General features: G+C 40.9%; 1 protein-coding gene across 1 annotated transcript; it reads right to left on the bottom strand.

Moving 5' to 3' along the window:
• Positions 1 to 278: 278 nt before the first annotated feature.
• LOC136944793 (myosin heavy chain, fast skeletal muscle-like) lies at positions 279 to 13,449 on the bottom strand. Its single transcript, XM_067238694.1, has 39 exons — positions 13,231 to 13,449; positions 12,939 to 13,082; positions 12,663 to 12,819; positions 12,526 to 12,553; positions 12,251 to 12,365; positions 11,364 to 11,456; positions 11,205 to 11,268; positions 10,991 to 11,089; positions 10,761 to 10,864; positions 10,547 to 10,685; positions 10,325 to 10,443; positions 9,996 to 10,145; positions 9,619 to 9,789; positions 9,190 to 9,493; positions 8,980 to 9,044; positions 8,761 to 8,848; positions 8,499 to 8,616; positions 7,962 to 8,085; positions 7,498 to 7,634; positions 6,978 to 7,233; positions 6,653 to 6,895; positions 6,388 to 6,564; positions 6,053 to 6,198; positions 5,574 to 5,664; positions 4,991 to 5,380; positions 4,664 to 4,790; positions 4,419 to 4,537; positions 4,113 to 4,309; positions 3,784 to 3,967; positions 3,529 to 3,694; positions 3,007 to 3,131; positions 2,599 to 2,907; positions 2,092 to 2,295; positions 1,872 to 1,997; positions 1,288 to 1,458; positions 1,039 to 1,143; positions 839 to 934; positions 538 to 669; positions 279 to 407 (listed from the first exon to the last, which is right to left on the bottom strand). The coding sequence occupies exons 1-39, from the start codon at positions 13,435 to 13,437 to the stop codon at positions 390 to 392; spliced, it is 5,808 nt and encodes a 1,935-aa protein (XP_067094795.1). The 5' UTR covers positions 13,438 to 13,449; the 3' UTR covers positions 279 to 389.
• Between the last annotated feature and the right edge of the window lie 1,978 nt (positions 13,450 to 15,427).

Below are 15,427 nucleotides of genomic sequence, written 5' to 3'. Positions count from 1 at the left end.
ATTCTTCATCGAAATGATTAAAATTAGATTAGAATTCTTTTATCAGTATATTTTGCATCCTTTGCAGTCGCTAAAGGACCCACTTTTTCAAATATATTTTACTGAAACAACATGGAAGAATTTATTTCAAAGGCTACACAGGCCATGTGTTTTCAAACTTAATTTGGATGCAGATATTTTTTATGTGCTTTATTGACCTGTGTAAACTAATTTCCATGTACAAAGTGGTGCAACATTAGACAACATTTCTACCTCCTACAACAAATCCATAAGCCATGACGTTTTAAAGATTGTTTATTTTTATTTTTTTTAAACCTCAAAATATCACTATGCAAACCATATTTTATGAAACATAGCAATGTTTAGGCATAGGGTCTTCAGGTTAGTGTCTATTCCGCTTCTTTTGCCTGATTGTAAGAAATTAAAAAACAGGGAATTATTGTATTGAATTTTTATACTTGACAAATGGTCTGACAAAACATTGTAATGCATTTGTTTCTTGTCTAAACCCTTGGTGTGGCATCAGGAGATCTTTACCTTTCCAGAGTCACGACTCTTAGTTCTGAGCTTGTTGACCTGAGACTCAGCAATGTCAGCACGCTCCTCAGCCTCCTCCAGCTCATGCTGAACCTTCCTGAACTTGGACATGTGGGAGTTGGACTGCTCCTCCTGGGATAAATTCATTTTGAAAAGATTTCTTAAAAACTTTGGAAATGTGCTTACTGCAGCGATCATTTAGACAAGAAAAATACCATTGGTAAAGCCATAGAAATATACACCGAAAGCTAGGAAAGCTTTATTTTGCATAATCAAGGCTCAAATAAGTTATTAGACTTACCGCTTCCTCAGCCTGTCTCTTGTAAGCCTTCACTTTAAGCTGCAGCTTATCCACCAGGTCCTGAAGTCTGGTTACATTCTTCTTATCCTCCTCAGTCTGACGCAGAGAGGAAATCTTAATTATTTCTAATTACACACACTGATGATTTTTTAAATATGCAGATTTTATAAATATGCTCTGTGAATGTGTTGTTATATTACCTGGTATGTCAGCTCCTTGACTCTGCGCTCATACTTGCGGACTCCCTTGACTGCATCTACACCTCTCCTCTGTTCAGCCTCAACCTCTGTCTCCAGCTCACGCACCTGGGTGGAGAACAGGAGCGCATGGTGAATCCATCACTCCCATGCTAAAAGGTCCTTATTAACAGCATTATACCGGGAAAACATGGCTTAGAATATTTGACCTTTCTCAAGGCAACAGGGATAATTTTACGTTTGCAAACTTACTCTGGACTCCAGTTTCTGGAGCTGCTTCTTGCCACCCTTCATGGCTAGGTTCTCTGCTTCATCCAGACGGTGCTGAAGGTCCTTGACTGTCACTTCAAGATTCTTCTTCATCCTCTCAAGGTGAGAGCTGGTGTCCTGCTCCTTCTTCAGCTCTTCTGCCATCATGGCCGCCTGCAACAACAGAATACAGCTTGGTTGAACTGAGGAACTATACATACACATAGTATATTGTACCGGGTTACATGAACAAAAATGATTTTACAGTACAGAATTATATTATCTAGACCATATACTGGTGGAATGACCCAACAAACAAAGCCCTGTGAGAACTGAACTGCGTAAGAATCAGCACCATCTAACACGTTTCTGCATTCTACTTAGATGGATCAGTGGGGGTCGACACTAGAATTATGAACACAATCACTAGAACATGGCCACAAGGTGGAAAGTATGCTACCATAGGGGTAGGCTACTGTATGATTATATGGTGGTTCCATATTGCTTTGATATGGCCTTAATGATGGTGTACGTAAAGTAGTGTCTTAATAGTGACTGTACTGTGATACTTAGTTAGCCAGACACACATCAGTGATGGCCTTCTTGGCCTTCTCCTCAGCATTTCTGGCCTCCTGGACAATGTCGTCCACCTCTCCCTGCACCTGAACCAGGTCAGTCTCAAGCTTCTTCTTGGTGTTCAACAGGCTGGTGTTCTGGAAGAAATACACGTGGATATTAGCAAAGCAAAACCTTTGCTGTGAATGTTATGTAACAATGTGTTAATGTGTTTGTGTGTGCTGTCCACACCTGGGAATGCAGAAGTCCCACTCTCTCGCTGGCGTCCACCAGCTCCTGCTCGGCCACTTTGCGGCCTCTCTCTGTCTGCTCCAGACCCACTCTCAGCTCTTCAATCTCAGCCACCATCAGACCATTTCTACGTTCCACCATGGCAGCCTGTTCCTTCATGTCGTCTGCGGCCCGGACGGCATCATCCAGGTGCAACTGGGCATCCTAGAAACACCACAGAGTGTCGAGAGTAATGAGAAGATGCTGCTGTGCACAGTATTTCTTAAACCGTCCTCTACTGCTTCAGCAGTACTGTTTGTACTGGAAGGTGCACTCTTCTTTGTAAGGATTACATTATGAATTTCCCTTATATATACATGCACCCATGTTTTCCAAAACAAAACAAATATGATCTGAGATGGATATTTGAGCCCCCATTTTGAGTCTAGATCTGTGGTAATGGTCTGAAGTAAGTAATAATGTAGTTCACGGCAGTCTACTCATCACTATGGTCAACATTCACAGTACCTTGAGCTGCCCCTGAACATTCCTCAGCTGCTTCTGGGACTCCGCAGCCTGGCGGTTAGCATGGCTCAGCTGGATCTCCATCTCATTCAGGTCTCCCTCCATCTTCTTCTTGATTCTCAGAGCATCATTCCTGCTGCGGACCTCAGAGTCCAGGGTGCTCTGCATGGAGTCCAGCACTCTCTGGCTGTTCCTCTTGATCTGCTCCATCTCCTCATCCTTCTCTGCCAGCTTTCTGTCCACCTCACCCTTGATCTGGTTCAGCTCCAGCTGCACACGCAGAATCTTGGACTCTTCATGCTCCAGTGTTCCCTAAATAAAGGAATGTTTTAGCAAATATAATTCTTAATTGTGGTAATCCTTAGAATGTATATAATTTCCACTTCATTACGGATATTGTGGAGTTTGTACCTCAGCCTCCTCCAGAGCTGTCTGGATCTCAGACTTCTCTGTCTCCACTGTCTTCCTGGCCTTCTCCAGCTCATGGATGCTTTTGCCAGTCTCACCGATCTGCTCGGTCAGGTCAGAGATCTCCTCTGTGGTTTGAAACAGAAGCTTGTTAAATTAGCAAGCTTAGTCAACTGGATCCAACACGAGTTCAACAGGAAACTGTTTTCCCCCAGTTGATGGTTCTGTAAATCAACTAACCCTGGTATAATGAGATCTACATTACATTTACATTTCTTCATTTAGCAGACGCTTTTATCCAAAGCGACTTCCAAGAGAGAGCTTTACAAAAGTGCATAGGTCACCGATCATAACAACGAGATAGCCCCAACATTGCGGGTAAGCAAAACATGAAGCATACATTGTGAAAATCCAAATAAATGCCAAAGGCCAGAACCATAAGAGCATGTAGTTAAGAGATGGTGAAATAGGAAATAATTCTCTCTTTTCAATTATACAAAACACCCCACACTACATTTATCTCACGTTGCAAGTTCTTGTTTTCTCTCTTCAGAGTCTCAAGTTGGTCAAGAGCCTCCTCATAGGAGTTCTTCATCTTAAAGAGCTCTGTGCTGAGAGAACGAGCCTCCTTCTGAGCTCCCTCCAGCTCAGCCTGGCCCTCCTCATACTTCTGCTTCCACTCTGCAAGAACCTAGGAGGAAGCACACACAAAAGTAGCCTTTAACAATGTTCCACACTTACAATTACATCCACACCTAGACCTGGGACAATATTTTTCACCTTGTCAAAGTTCCTCTGCTTCTTATCCAGGTTTGCAGCCAGGCCATTGGCTCTCTCAACATCAATCATGAGGTCCTCCACCTCTCCCTGCAGCCTCTGCTTGGTCTTCTCCAGAGAGGCACACTTGGAGTTGGTGGCCTCGATGGTCTCCTCAGCTTCCTGGAGACGCTGAGCCAGCTTCTTTCTGTTGACACAAGTATCACAATGGTGTTCTGTCCTGAGTTCAAACTTGGAGTGGTTGACAGTAACTTTATATTGGGGTACTATGAATTACTATCAACTTTCTGTATTGCGAGCTTAGGGAATACTATTAAATGTTTTTAACTTACTTGGCCTCTTCCAGCTCCTCTGTCCTCTGGATGGCATCAGTTTCATACTTGGTTCTCCACTGAGCCACCTCAGAGTTAGCCTTGGACATGCCACGTTGTAGCTCTGCCTTGGCCTCCTGTTCCTCCTCAAACTGCTCTCTCAGCAGGTCACAGTCGTGGCGGGCAGATTGGACACCATGGGCCAGTGCGTTCTTAGCCTGAGAGGAAAATAATTGAAGATGTGGGTGAAGTAGTAAGGGACCAAAAAAGAGTATTTGCAAACCACTGTACTGTAAAACTGTCATAGGGTTTATTTAGTTGTTTTACCTTGACCTCCTCCTCAACATGCCTCTTGAGCTCCTCAATCTGCTGGGTGTAGGCCTGCTTGCCTCTGGTCAGCTGGGACACCAGGGCTTCCTTCTCCTCCAACTGGCGACCAAACTCACCTGTGGGGAATTAAGGAAGCTCTTTCTTAAGTCTGATTCTCTATTATACTTGTTTTGATTGTTTTCAATATACACCTTGTGGAACATATTTCTGCATGTAGGCCTTTGAACAAATATGTCCCGTACCGTTCTCAGTGAGGAGTCGGGCTCTCTGTCCACTGATGTCATTGACCTGGCGAACATTCTCATCGTTCTTGGTCTTGATCTCACTGAGCTGGTCCTCAAGGGTACGGCACATCTTCTCAAGATTGCCCTGTGGAACAAACATCATGTTTCAATCCCATAGATTTAGAATTACAAAACGTGCCTTTAAGAGGGAATTTAGAATCAGTAAAAGGTGAACATAAAAAGGCTTTCCACAAACCTTGGTAACCCACTCTAAAACCTTTTGCTTACTTGGTTACAGTTTTACATATATTCTATCTTCTGTTTAGGTCTATTTGTATCACTGACCTTAGCCTTAGAAACTGCCTCCATGTTAGAAGAAAGGTCATCAATCTCCATCTTGTATTCACTCTTCTCTTTCTCCAGCTTCTGTTTGACGCGCTGCAGGTTGTCGATCTGCTCTCCAAGCTCTGCCACACTGTCAGCCTGCTTCTTCCTCAGGGCTGAGGCTGTGGACTCATGCTGCAGGGTGGACTCCTCCAGGTCACGTCTCAGCTTCTGGAACTCAGCCTCTCGCTTCTTGTTCATCTCAATCTGAGCAGATGTGGCGCCTCCAGCCTCCTCCAGCCTCTCACTGATCTCCTCAAGTTCTCTGGACAGATCGGCCCTCTGCTTCTCCACCTTGGCCCTGGCAGCACGCTCAGCCTCAATCTCCTCTTCCAGCTCTTCAATACGAGCCTACAGTAGAAAAAAACATTTAGCATCAAAGTCTCAAAATTCTGGCCCACATTTTTAGTCATTTTAGCAGACGCTCTTATCCACATACGAGAGGAAAAGGACTAAATAGACAAGGTGGATTTTAAACACAAGCAAGTCCAATATCATCAAGGCAAAAACAGGAAATGTTACTTGTTTAGCAACTACAGCGCACCTGGAGCTCCTTGATCTTCTTCTGCAGCTGGGCACCCAGAGACTGCTCATCCTCAACCTTGCTGAGGAGCTGGCTGGTCTCAAAGTCCTTCCTTTAGTGCACACATTAATCCATGTCAGTTTTTGGTTTTGTGTCATTGAGTGAAAATTTAAATTGTAAAGCACATCCATCATTTTTCTGTCAAGTATGTCAAAACAAAAGCCTTGTTATCCCTAATGATAAAGATATTCAATTAAGTAATATATAAGTTATCTGATTAGTATAATTAGAAACAAATCTCAGTTTCATAGGTCTTTATTATTGCATTACTTCAAGGTGAATAATATGAATAATAAATGTGAAATGCATGACCTGTAGATGGGGTTGAACATTGGAGGTCGAAATTATTATGTTGAAGTGTAAATTCAATGTAAGAATTGCTGGAGTAAATGAAATCAATATGATGTCAAGAATGTCTCTAATGGTTATACAATACTTACTTCTTGATCTTTTCATCGGACTGCTGCTTGTCGTTCTCCAGGTCCATTATGGACTCCTGGGCCAGTTTCAGGTCTCCCTCCAGCTTTCTCTTGCCTCTCTCCAGGTCCATACGGAGCTTCTTCTCTTGCTCCAGAGAACCTTCAAGCTAGAGGACAAAACACATTTCCCATAATTAAGTTTGATGTTAACAGCTATTTATTCCTAACACGTTATATTAGTCAGTTGTCCTACTGAATCCCTAAAACTAATTTATTATATGAGATTAAATTCAATACCAATAGAGGCAAAGTTGGATAAAACCCCAAATTGTGCACAAAAAGTTAACTTTACTCACATCATCAACTTGCTGTTCCAGCTTGGTCTTGGCCTTGGTCAGAGTGTTGACTTTGTCCTCCTCAGCCTGCAGGTCATCCAGTGTCTGCTGGTGGGCCTCTTGCAGGGCTTTCTTCTCCTTGGTCAGCTTGGCAACACTCTCATCTTGAGATGCCATCTCCTCAGTCAGGTTTTTAACCTGCACAAGACAAAGTTAGTTCAAGTGAAAACTATTGTTTGGTGCTTTTGAACATAATACTGCTTGGATATTGGTGAGATGTTGATACCTTGTTCTCTGTGGCATGTTTCTCCTTCTCCACTTTGGCCAGGGTAAGCTCCAGATCATCAATGTCTTTCTTCAGCTCAGAGCACTCATCCTCCAGCTTCCTCTTCTTGGCGGTCAGCTCAGCATTGATCTCCTCTTCATCCTCCAGTCTTTCTGTTGTCTCTTTGAGTTTAGCCTCCAGCTGGATCTTGCTCTTGATCAGACCCTCACATCTCTCCTCAGCATCATTCAGACCTTCTGATTCCTGAGAAAATAACAGAGGTTAATTAGACTTGAATGTGGTGTGTGTGTGTGTGTGTGTGTGTGTGTGTGTGTGGCTCACTCACAGATGCAACTTGGAGAGCCAAGTCATTCTTCTCCTGCATGAGGGACACCATTTTCTCCTCCAGCTCCTTCTTGCGAGCCTCAGCCTTGGTAAGATTAACTTTACATTTCTCATAGTCCTCTTTCATGTTGGCCAGCTCCTTCTCTGTCTCAGCACTTTGCAGGAGAGGCTTGATCTTGTAGTAAACCTTCATCCATGGCCAGTGTTTCACATTCATGAATGAGCGGACATTGTACTGGATGGTGTAGATAGACTCTCTGATAATGAGAGATAGACACAGTAATTGTTTAGCGCAATACAAATTATGCAATGTAATTGCATAATTTTACCCTAACCCTAACCCATTCCTACATGTAAAGTCTATCATTCCATCAAGCCCATGATAGCCATCATTCCAAGATTACAAGTTTACATCATTATTCTAACAATAGCTTCATAGTAAAAAGAAATGTATCACTCCCTAAAAACAAGATTTGAATGCACTTGAATCCATATTTTTCATGTTATCATCTCCATCTCACCTCCTCTCCATCATCTTGGTAAACTCCTTCCTCATCACGTATCCACGGGCAAGAGCCTGTGTCATGGTTACCAGAGTAGCAAGCTTCTCATCTCTCATCTCCTCAAGGACACCAAGCAGACCAGCTTTGAAGAACACCTGAGACACAGGTATAAAACAAAACTTAAATAAACAACATAAACACTTCCAGTGTTAAAATATTGCTATCTAAGTAGAAAGCAAAGTGTTATATGATGTTAGGATCAAATAAATGCCAATGAAATTACTTGCTGAGGATTTATAATACAATACCTTTCTCATATGTAGTCATATTTTAGTCTCATATTATTAAGATTGTTGGATTGTTCTTGAAAACTTTCAACTGCATTTTGAATGTTTACCAGGTAAATTAGATATTTAATAGCCTCTGTAGGTCACAAACATGAGTTGCCAGTATCCCATCATCAATAGTGTATGGTATGTTACCTTGGTGTGTCCAAACTTGTACTCCTCATGGTTCACATCAATTGACCCAAGCAGCTTCTCAGAAGCCTTCTTGTTATCCATGAACTGGCCTTCGGGGATTACACCGGCATTCAATACTTTGTATCTGAACAGGGAGAAATGTGTTTTATTAATTGATATGTTGTTATCTATCTCCCATATCTTTGTTGCATTAGTGTGTAACATTACTGTTACGTCTGGACCAGCGACTCCACGTCGACGCTCGGATTCACCAGAGTACTAGTGGCAGCGCTGTCCAGTGCCGATTACGCGCCATTGCGCACACCTATGTTTCTATTCTTCACCTGTTTCTGATTATCGTTAGTAAAGCATATAACCTGGGTTTTACTTTTCCTTGGTTGTCGGTTATTATGCGTTACACTTACACGTATCTAGTGTCAGATGATTTTGGTTATTCTGAGTTTTGTGCCTCCGTTGTTGTAATTCCCTGGAGGGTTATTAAAAGAACCATCGAATCTGCATTTGCCTCGTCATTCCTGCAAATACCGTAACAATTACCTCTGCTTGAAGTCAGCATAGAGGATTCTGCTGGGGAAGCCCTTTGTGCAAATCCTAATACCCTCCAGCACACCATTACACCTCAGTTGGTGGATAACCAGGAAGTTCTCCATGAGACCTGGATGAAACATTTAGGGTCAGCTTTTTACTTTGTGGAACTTAATCGTAGAAATAATCGTAGAAATAATAATAAAATGAATGTATTCTATGTTTAAAGTAGTAATGACTTAAGATAAATAATACGTAAAACAATATGTTTTACCTGGAGTCTTTGACTCATTGGGGATCAGACAACGCACAAAATGAGGGTGGGTGCTCCTCAAGTTGGTCATCAGCTTGCCCAAGTTCTCCTGTAAGGTTGTTATAAAGCATTGTTACTCTCAGATAATATTAATAATAAAGCTAAAATGCTTACTAATATTAAAGTACAATCACAACATGAAACTCTCGCAAATGATATATTTTTAAAAACCTCACTCACTCTGAACTGAGAGGACACAGTCTGCATGGAACCTCCCTTCTTCTTGCCTCCTTTCTTTGTGGTATCTGTTATAGGAGTGTCAGGAGTTAGACAGCATAATAAATGAAATTGTCTTGTTGCTTGAAAGATACTGTTAATTTATTAACAAATCATGTTAATATGTTCAATGTATAAACCTGTGTGTTTGTAATCTAATTCAACCATACTAACCCTCAGGTGGAGCAGCAAGATAGAGCGCGGCCAACAGTTTGGTTGAGGACTTTCCATACAGCTGAAGCACAGAGTCGTTCAGGGGGTCCTTGTTCTTGTCCAGCCAGCCAGTGATATTGTAGTCCACTGTACCAGCATAGTGGACCAGGGAGAAGTGGGCCTCGGCCTTGCCCTTTGCTGGTTTAGGCTTCTCAAATGCCTTAGTCTTTCCAAGATGTTGGTCATACAGTTTGTTCTTGAAGGAAGTGTCTGAAGCCTTGGGGAACATGCACTCCTCTTCAAGGATGGAGAAAATGCCCATTGGCTGTGTAGAAATATAAAGTGATCAGTCAAATATACTGTGTATAAGAAGAATGAGCCGAAACATGTGTGAACAACCTTGTATCCTTGGCAGGTATGAAACATCTACAGTTTTTACAGACACCTCACCTTCTCAATAAGCTCAATGCAGGCAGCCAAGTCCATGCCAAAGTCAATGAAAGCCCAGACAATGCCCTCCTTCTTGTACTCCTCTTGCTCCAGGACGAACATGGTGTGGTTGAAGAACTGTTGCAGTTTCTCATTGGTGAAGTTGATGCACAGCTGCTCCATGCTGTTGTACTGTAGATTTGCAAAGTTTGGCAGAACTTTATTGAGCGATCCCACCATACTGTATGTATTTCTTACTTTATCTGAACCTCTAAATCAAATCATTAAAATAGAGTAGATACTATCTGTATAGTTTAATGACACACAAAAGAAACCAATTTTGAAATTATTTCTAATAATCTTTCAAATATTGCCATAATGACCAATTTCAAACTCACGTCAAAGATCTCAAAACCAGCAATGTCAAGCACACCGATATAGTAGTTCCTTGGCTGCTTGGTGTCCAACATCTGGTTGATGCGGACGACCATCCACAAGAACATCCTCTCATAGATGGACTTGGCCAGAGCACTCACTGAATTGTTCACCTGTGTAACATTACATAATACAAAATGTTGGTTCCACTTAAACATTGATTTCATTTTATGAATTGTTTTTTACACGTAATAATTGAAAACACTAGGCTAAAATGAATATTACAATCAAACTTTATTTCTTAACAGCATGTCATTTACAAAAATAGCTCTGATGCTTTTTAAAGCCTTACCTGAGGCACTGTCTGACCCTTGGTCACATACTCATTGCCGACCTTCACTCTGGGGTAGCACAGGGCTTTCAGCATTTCAGCTGAGTTCAGACCCAGAAGGTAGCCGATTTTATCAGCCACTGGGGAGAAAAAGGAGCAATGTGCATCAGAGTGCAATGTTTATCACAGGAATATAATTAAATGAATGTTATTTAGAACATCGATACAAACAATTTGGCTTACCCTCTGTGCCATCTGGCTCAGCCTGCTCCTCACGCTGCTTCTGCTTGAAGTGCATGTTTCCATGGTGCATGACAGCACCGGTAAACTTGTAGATGCTCATCTTCTCTTCACCGGTGAAGCCCAAGATGTCAATAGCATCCTGGAGGGGCAAAAAAGTTTACATTAAACCACCAATACATTATGATTTTCAAGTTCAACCCTTTTAGTGACTTACATCTGTGGCATCAAGCTCGACTGTGTCATCAATACTGGCCACTGTGATCTGACCCTGGCTGATCATGGGGTAGTCATAGGGGTTGGTGGTGATAAGCGACATTTCTGTGGAGACCAAACTACAATTATTATCACCCAAGGCATGTGTACATTTTATGTAAAAGGATGAACCCTCAATGAGTGGACAAAGGAGTAAATGCCATTCAGAACATAATCTCTGCAATGCCTCACCAACAAGCTCAGGTTTGTGGTTGGTCATCATCTGGTAGAAGATGTGATAGCCTCTCTCATCAGGCAGCTGGAAACTTACTCTGGACTTCTCCAGCAGGTCTGTGAGAGACATGGTTGAAAGGATAAAGAAAGATTTGAACAATTTAAATGTCAAGTAAATGGCCACCAACATTTATTTAAAGGATCAACTGGGAAATAATCCAAACCTACTTACAGGTCTCAATGTCAGCACTTGCCAGTTTTCCATTCATGTGGAAGTGAATCCTAATGAATTTACCCTGAAAGAGTGCATAGAGAGGGCTTTTTCAATGTATCTTATTGATTTCTAAGTTAATGTAAAATGTGAAAATAAATATTTTCCCTCCAAACTTACAAAGCGGGATGAGTTGTCATTCCTCACTGTCTTGGCATTACCGTAGGACTCCAGTAGAGGGTTAGCTGCAATGATCTGATCCTCAAGGGAACCCTGAAGGGAGACAAACCAGTTGGTCATTTAGACTTATCACCAATATTCCAAAATATTTCTCTCGTCACTTCGTCTTTAATCATTCACTCCTGGAACGCTTCCCCTAGACTAGGTCTAACCCTGTTTCTATATTATCTTTGAACACCTTTAGTTTAATATGTTTGGTCAGAGTTAACACAGTAACCCCCACTTAAAGTGCAAATGTCATAAATCCTTAACCTCTTAAGTTGCTATATAAGTAACATACTAACAGTCTTATTAATGGGAGTCAGGTGGCTGAGCGGTGAGGGAATCGGGCTAGTAATCCGAAGGTTGCCAGTTCGATTCCCGGTCATGCCAACTGATGTTGTGTCCTTGAGCAAGGCACTTCACCCTGCATGCCTCGGGGGAATGTCTCTGTATTCACTGTAAGTCGCTCTGGATAAGAGCGTCTGCTAAATGACTAAATGTAAATGTAAATGTAAATTAATGATATGCTGTATGTAAAACTACGACAGGACTGCTGTCAAGAATGACAACATATTTTGAATATATAAACTATATTTTAACTACCGTATACGAAGGACGTATGTTTGTTTCAAATGTGGGGGGACAGATTTTTTTTATAACTGATGATGCAGCCAGTGACTATAATTTTCTTAATAAAAAATGGGAGGATATATTTACAGTTTTCATGTCAAATGAAACATACGCCCTTGAACTGTACCATGGAAATACTTTTTTTGGGGGGCTGAAAACAATGATGGGTCAACAATTGATGGCATGCACTTTATATGGTGTATATAAGGTCATACCTGCATTTTGCCGGGTACTGGTTCCTTCTTCTTCTCACCCCCAGAAACAGCAATTGTGGCAAAGTACTGGATGACACGTTTGGTGTTTACAGTCTTTCCAGCACCGGATTCTCCACTAGTTTATTAGATGATCAAAATAAAAATTAGTGTGCATGAACTACAATAAGTATTGTCAAGCTTCTTAAGTCATTAATCACAACCATTTTCATATATACATATAAGTATATATATAGTATATACATAAAATATACACTCAGTTAAAGTCTTAAGCTTACGTGATTAGGACTGACTGGTTCTCCTTATCTGAAAGTAAATTGACAAATAAATGAGTCAGAAGTGATAGGAGAAGCAACTAAGACTACATTCGTCCATCAATTTATGAATTCAGCCATCCATCAGTGAGCGTCCATACCAGTCAACATGAACTGATAGGCATTGTCAGAGACGGAGAAGATGTGGGGTGGAGCCTCCATACGCTTCTTCCCTCTGTAGGCGTTGACCACATCCATGTCATATACAGGGAGCCACTTGTAGGGGTTCACCGTGGCACAGAATAGCCCAGAGTAGGTCTGCATATGAGCAGAGAGTAAAGGGAAATATTGCTATTAGAGTTCAAGTCTACATTTTCTGAGGGTGTCATTTGCTTCCTTAAGGTGGCTCACGCTATACGTCTGTGTAGTTTTCTTACGTAAATCATCCATGCGGCATAACGCTCTTTGAGGTTATACAGGACAGTAGCTTCACTGAGGTATGTCATCATGGCCATGTCCTCAATCTTATCATATTTAGGAGGGTTCATCTGCAAGATTTCCTCTTCTTTGAAACTTTTAACCTGAAAGATGATATCAATTACATGCATGAAGCCTACACTAATTGAATAATGTATACATTTTTCAAGTTAATTAAAATCATATTTCATATTTTTTTAAACAGCTTAAATGTGTCAGTTCCATTTCTTTCCATGCTAAGTATCCTCTTACCTCCTCAGTGATAAGGACTTTCACATCACACTTCCCGCCATCTCTCTTAACAACCAGACCCTTGAGGTACAACTCCTTGACATCAGGCACATAGCAGGCATTCTTAGAATCAAATGGTGCAGCCTGGGCCTCAAGCCTCTCCCTCTCAGATTTACGAAGGTAAATGGCGGCCTTGCCATATTGGGCCATCTCCGCGTCCGTACTCATGGTGCCGACTCACTGGGGAAAAAAGATATCACTGTTTGAAGATCTATTCCTTCTTTTGATTTAAATTATGTTCCCTTTCTAATTAATTGAGAATTATCCTGTGGGCCTGCAAGTTGAAATGATGAGTGCATTTACTGTATATTACTGTAAAGTAAGTAGGCCTCAGAAGCCTACAAAAGGTGTAGATTAAATCTTTAAAAAATCATTTTATACAATTACAATAGTAGATATACTGATGGTGCTTTAGCTTTGAGCTGTATACACTCACATGAAGCATCAAACTATGTCTCACCTGTTTTTCCCCTCCCAGATGAAATTGACTCTTAGTTGGTGCTGTAAAATATGTTTGTTTTGAGTTTTTTTAGTAATTTATCCAGAAATAAAACAACCAGAACAACATATACAATACATGTCATTGCTATACCTCCCATCATAGTAAGGATATACATGATGTCATCATATAAATGATTGGCCAACACTGTAAGCCGATATTCAGATAACAAAATTGACCGATGCCGATATTTTGACTTTACATTTCTACAAAGTCAGAACATTTTATAAACATTGTCCTTCTGATGAGGCCTAAAATGTATACCCCATTCAGACATAGGACAAATGACCACAAATTTGATATGGTATACACATTTGATGGACACTGACACGTGAATGAAAAAAAAAAACATAGCCTATTGTAGAAATATGATGGTGCCTTTTCAAACATCACAATTGGTCGCAAGTAATCGGCCATTTTAAAGTAGTCAGCAGATATAAACATTATTTTTTGTGTGGCCAATACCCATTAATGGAAAATGAATCAGTGCATTGGGGAGTCAGGTGGCTGAGCGGTTAGGGAAGCGGGCTAGTAATCAGAAGGTTGCCAGTTCGATTCCCGGCCATGCAAAAATGACGCTGTGTCCTTGGGCAAGGCACTTCACCCTACTTGCCTCGGGGGGTATGTCCCTGTACTTACTGTAAGTCGCTCTGGATAAGAGCGTCTGCTAAATGACTAAAAATGTAAATGTAAAATGTAAAATCCCTGCTACACAACAAACATGATTCACTGTAAATGTTAAATGTTGTTCAAGAACAAAAACATAGTTTTCAACATCCAATATCTTATAGTAAACAAACGTTTGTCATCCCAAAATAGTATTTCAGTTATGAGACAAAAACGTATTGTATCACATTGTCTGTCTTTACATTCAAAACTCAATCTTACATGTTTGTCCACAATAGTTGACTCATTTTTCTTGGATATGGGCAAGGCCAACCTATATCACGTAACATGCGTTATGAGTTTTATCTATGTGCCTGATCTCAATAAAAAGGATGTGAAAATAACAAGTATCTTACCCCACAGGTGGAAGTTGTCTGTCCGTGGATGCTGCTCTGTGGGACTCCTTATATCTAGTGGAGAGTGATTAGCAAGCAGAAGCTAATTGTGGACTACTCTCCTAAAGGAAATGGATTAGAGACAAGAGTCTACAGTTTGACTCTTACCCCGTCCCTTGCTTTCCCTCCTTCACTCTGTCTCTATTGCATAATATAGGACATTTCTGAATATATTACGCATTATGTTCAGTTTTCTTGGAGTTGAATTTGTTTTTGTTATGGGTTTACTCATATACGTTATACAATATTGTATACAAACGCCTTAGCTGGATTTCTCTTAAGGACAGTAAACATTAAAGGTTGTAATGAGTACAGTACTAGATCCAGCTGGATCATTGGCGATCCATATTTATAATTTAATTTTTTTGTTTTACAGCATGCAGTTTGCACACCTTTTGACCAATTTGCTTAATTTGTGTCCTGTTTCATTCTATATCATAGAAATACTTTTTATAGGTTCTCCAGAAAAGGAAAAAACGTGTTTTTATTTGACAGGGAACAATGGGTGTATTATTTCAAATCCAGCGTGAAGAGTATAGAGATAACATTTCTGGTTCCCCACATACATGAGTGAACTGTATGGATTTTATAATAATGA

Source organism: Osmerus mordax, chromosome 6 (genome assembly GCF_038355195.1).
Source record: "Osmerus mordax isolate fOsmMor3 chromosome 6, fOsmMor3.pri, whole genome shotgun sequence".
NCBI classification, from domain to species: Eukaryota; Metazoa; Chordata; class Actinopteri; order Osmeriformes; family Osmeridae; genus Osmerus; species Osmerus mordax.
The sequence above is the reverse complement of the archived record's forward strand: the minus strand, read 5'-3'. Positions and strand labels throughout refer to the sequence as shown.

What these genes read in the sequence shown, in the direction of transcription:
- LOC136944793 (XM_067238694.1), bottom strand. Translation starts at nt 13,437, where the DNA reads ATGAGTACGGACGCGGAGATGGCCCAATATGGCAAGGCCGCCATTTAC. An exon ending in TGAGCCAGATGGCACAGAGG is followed by an intron (nt 10,444 to 10,546) that starts GTAAGCCAAATT and finishes TTTTCTCCCCAG; the next exon opens with TGGCTGATAAAATCGGCTAC. An exon ending in CAATGAGTCAAAGACTCCAG is followed by an intron (nt 8,617 to 8,760) that starts GTAAAACATATT and finishes TGTTTCATCCAG; the next exon opens with GTCTCATGGAGAACTTCCTG.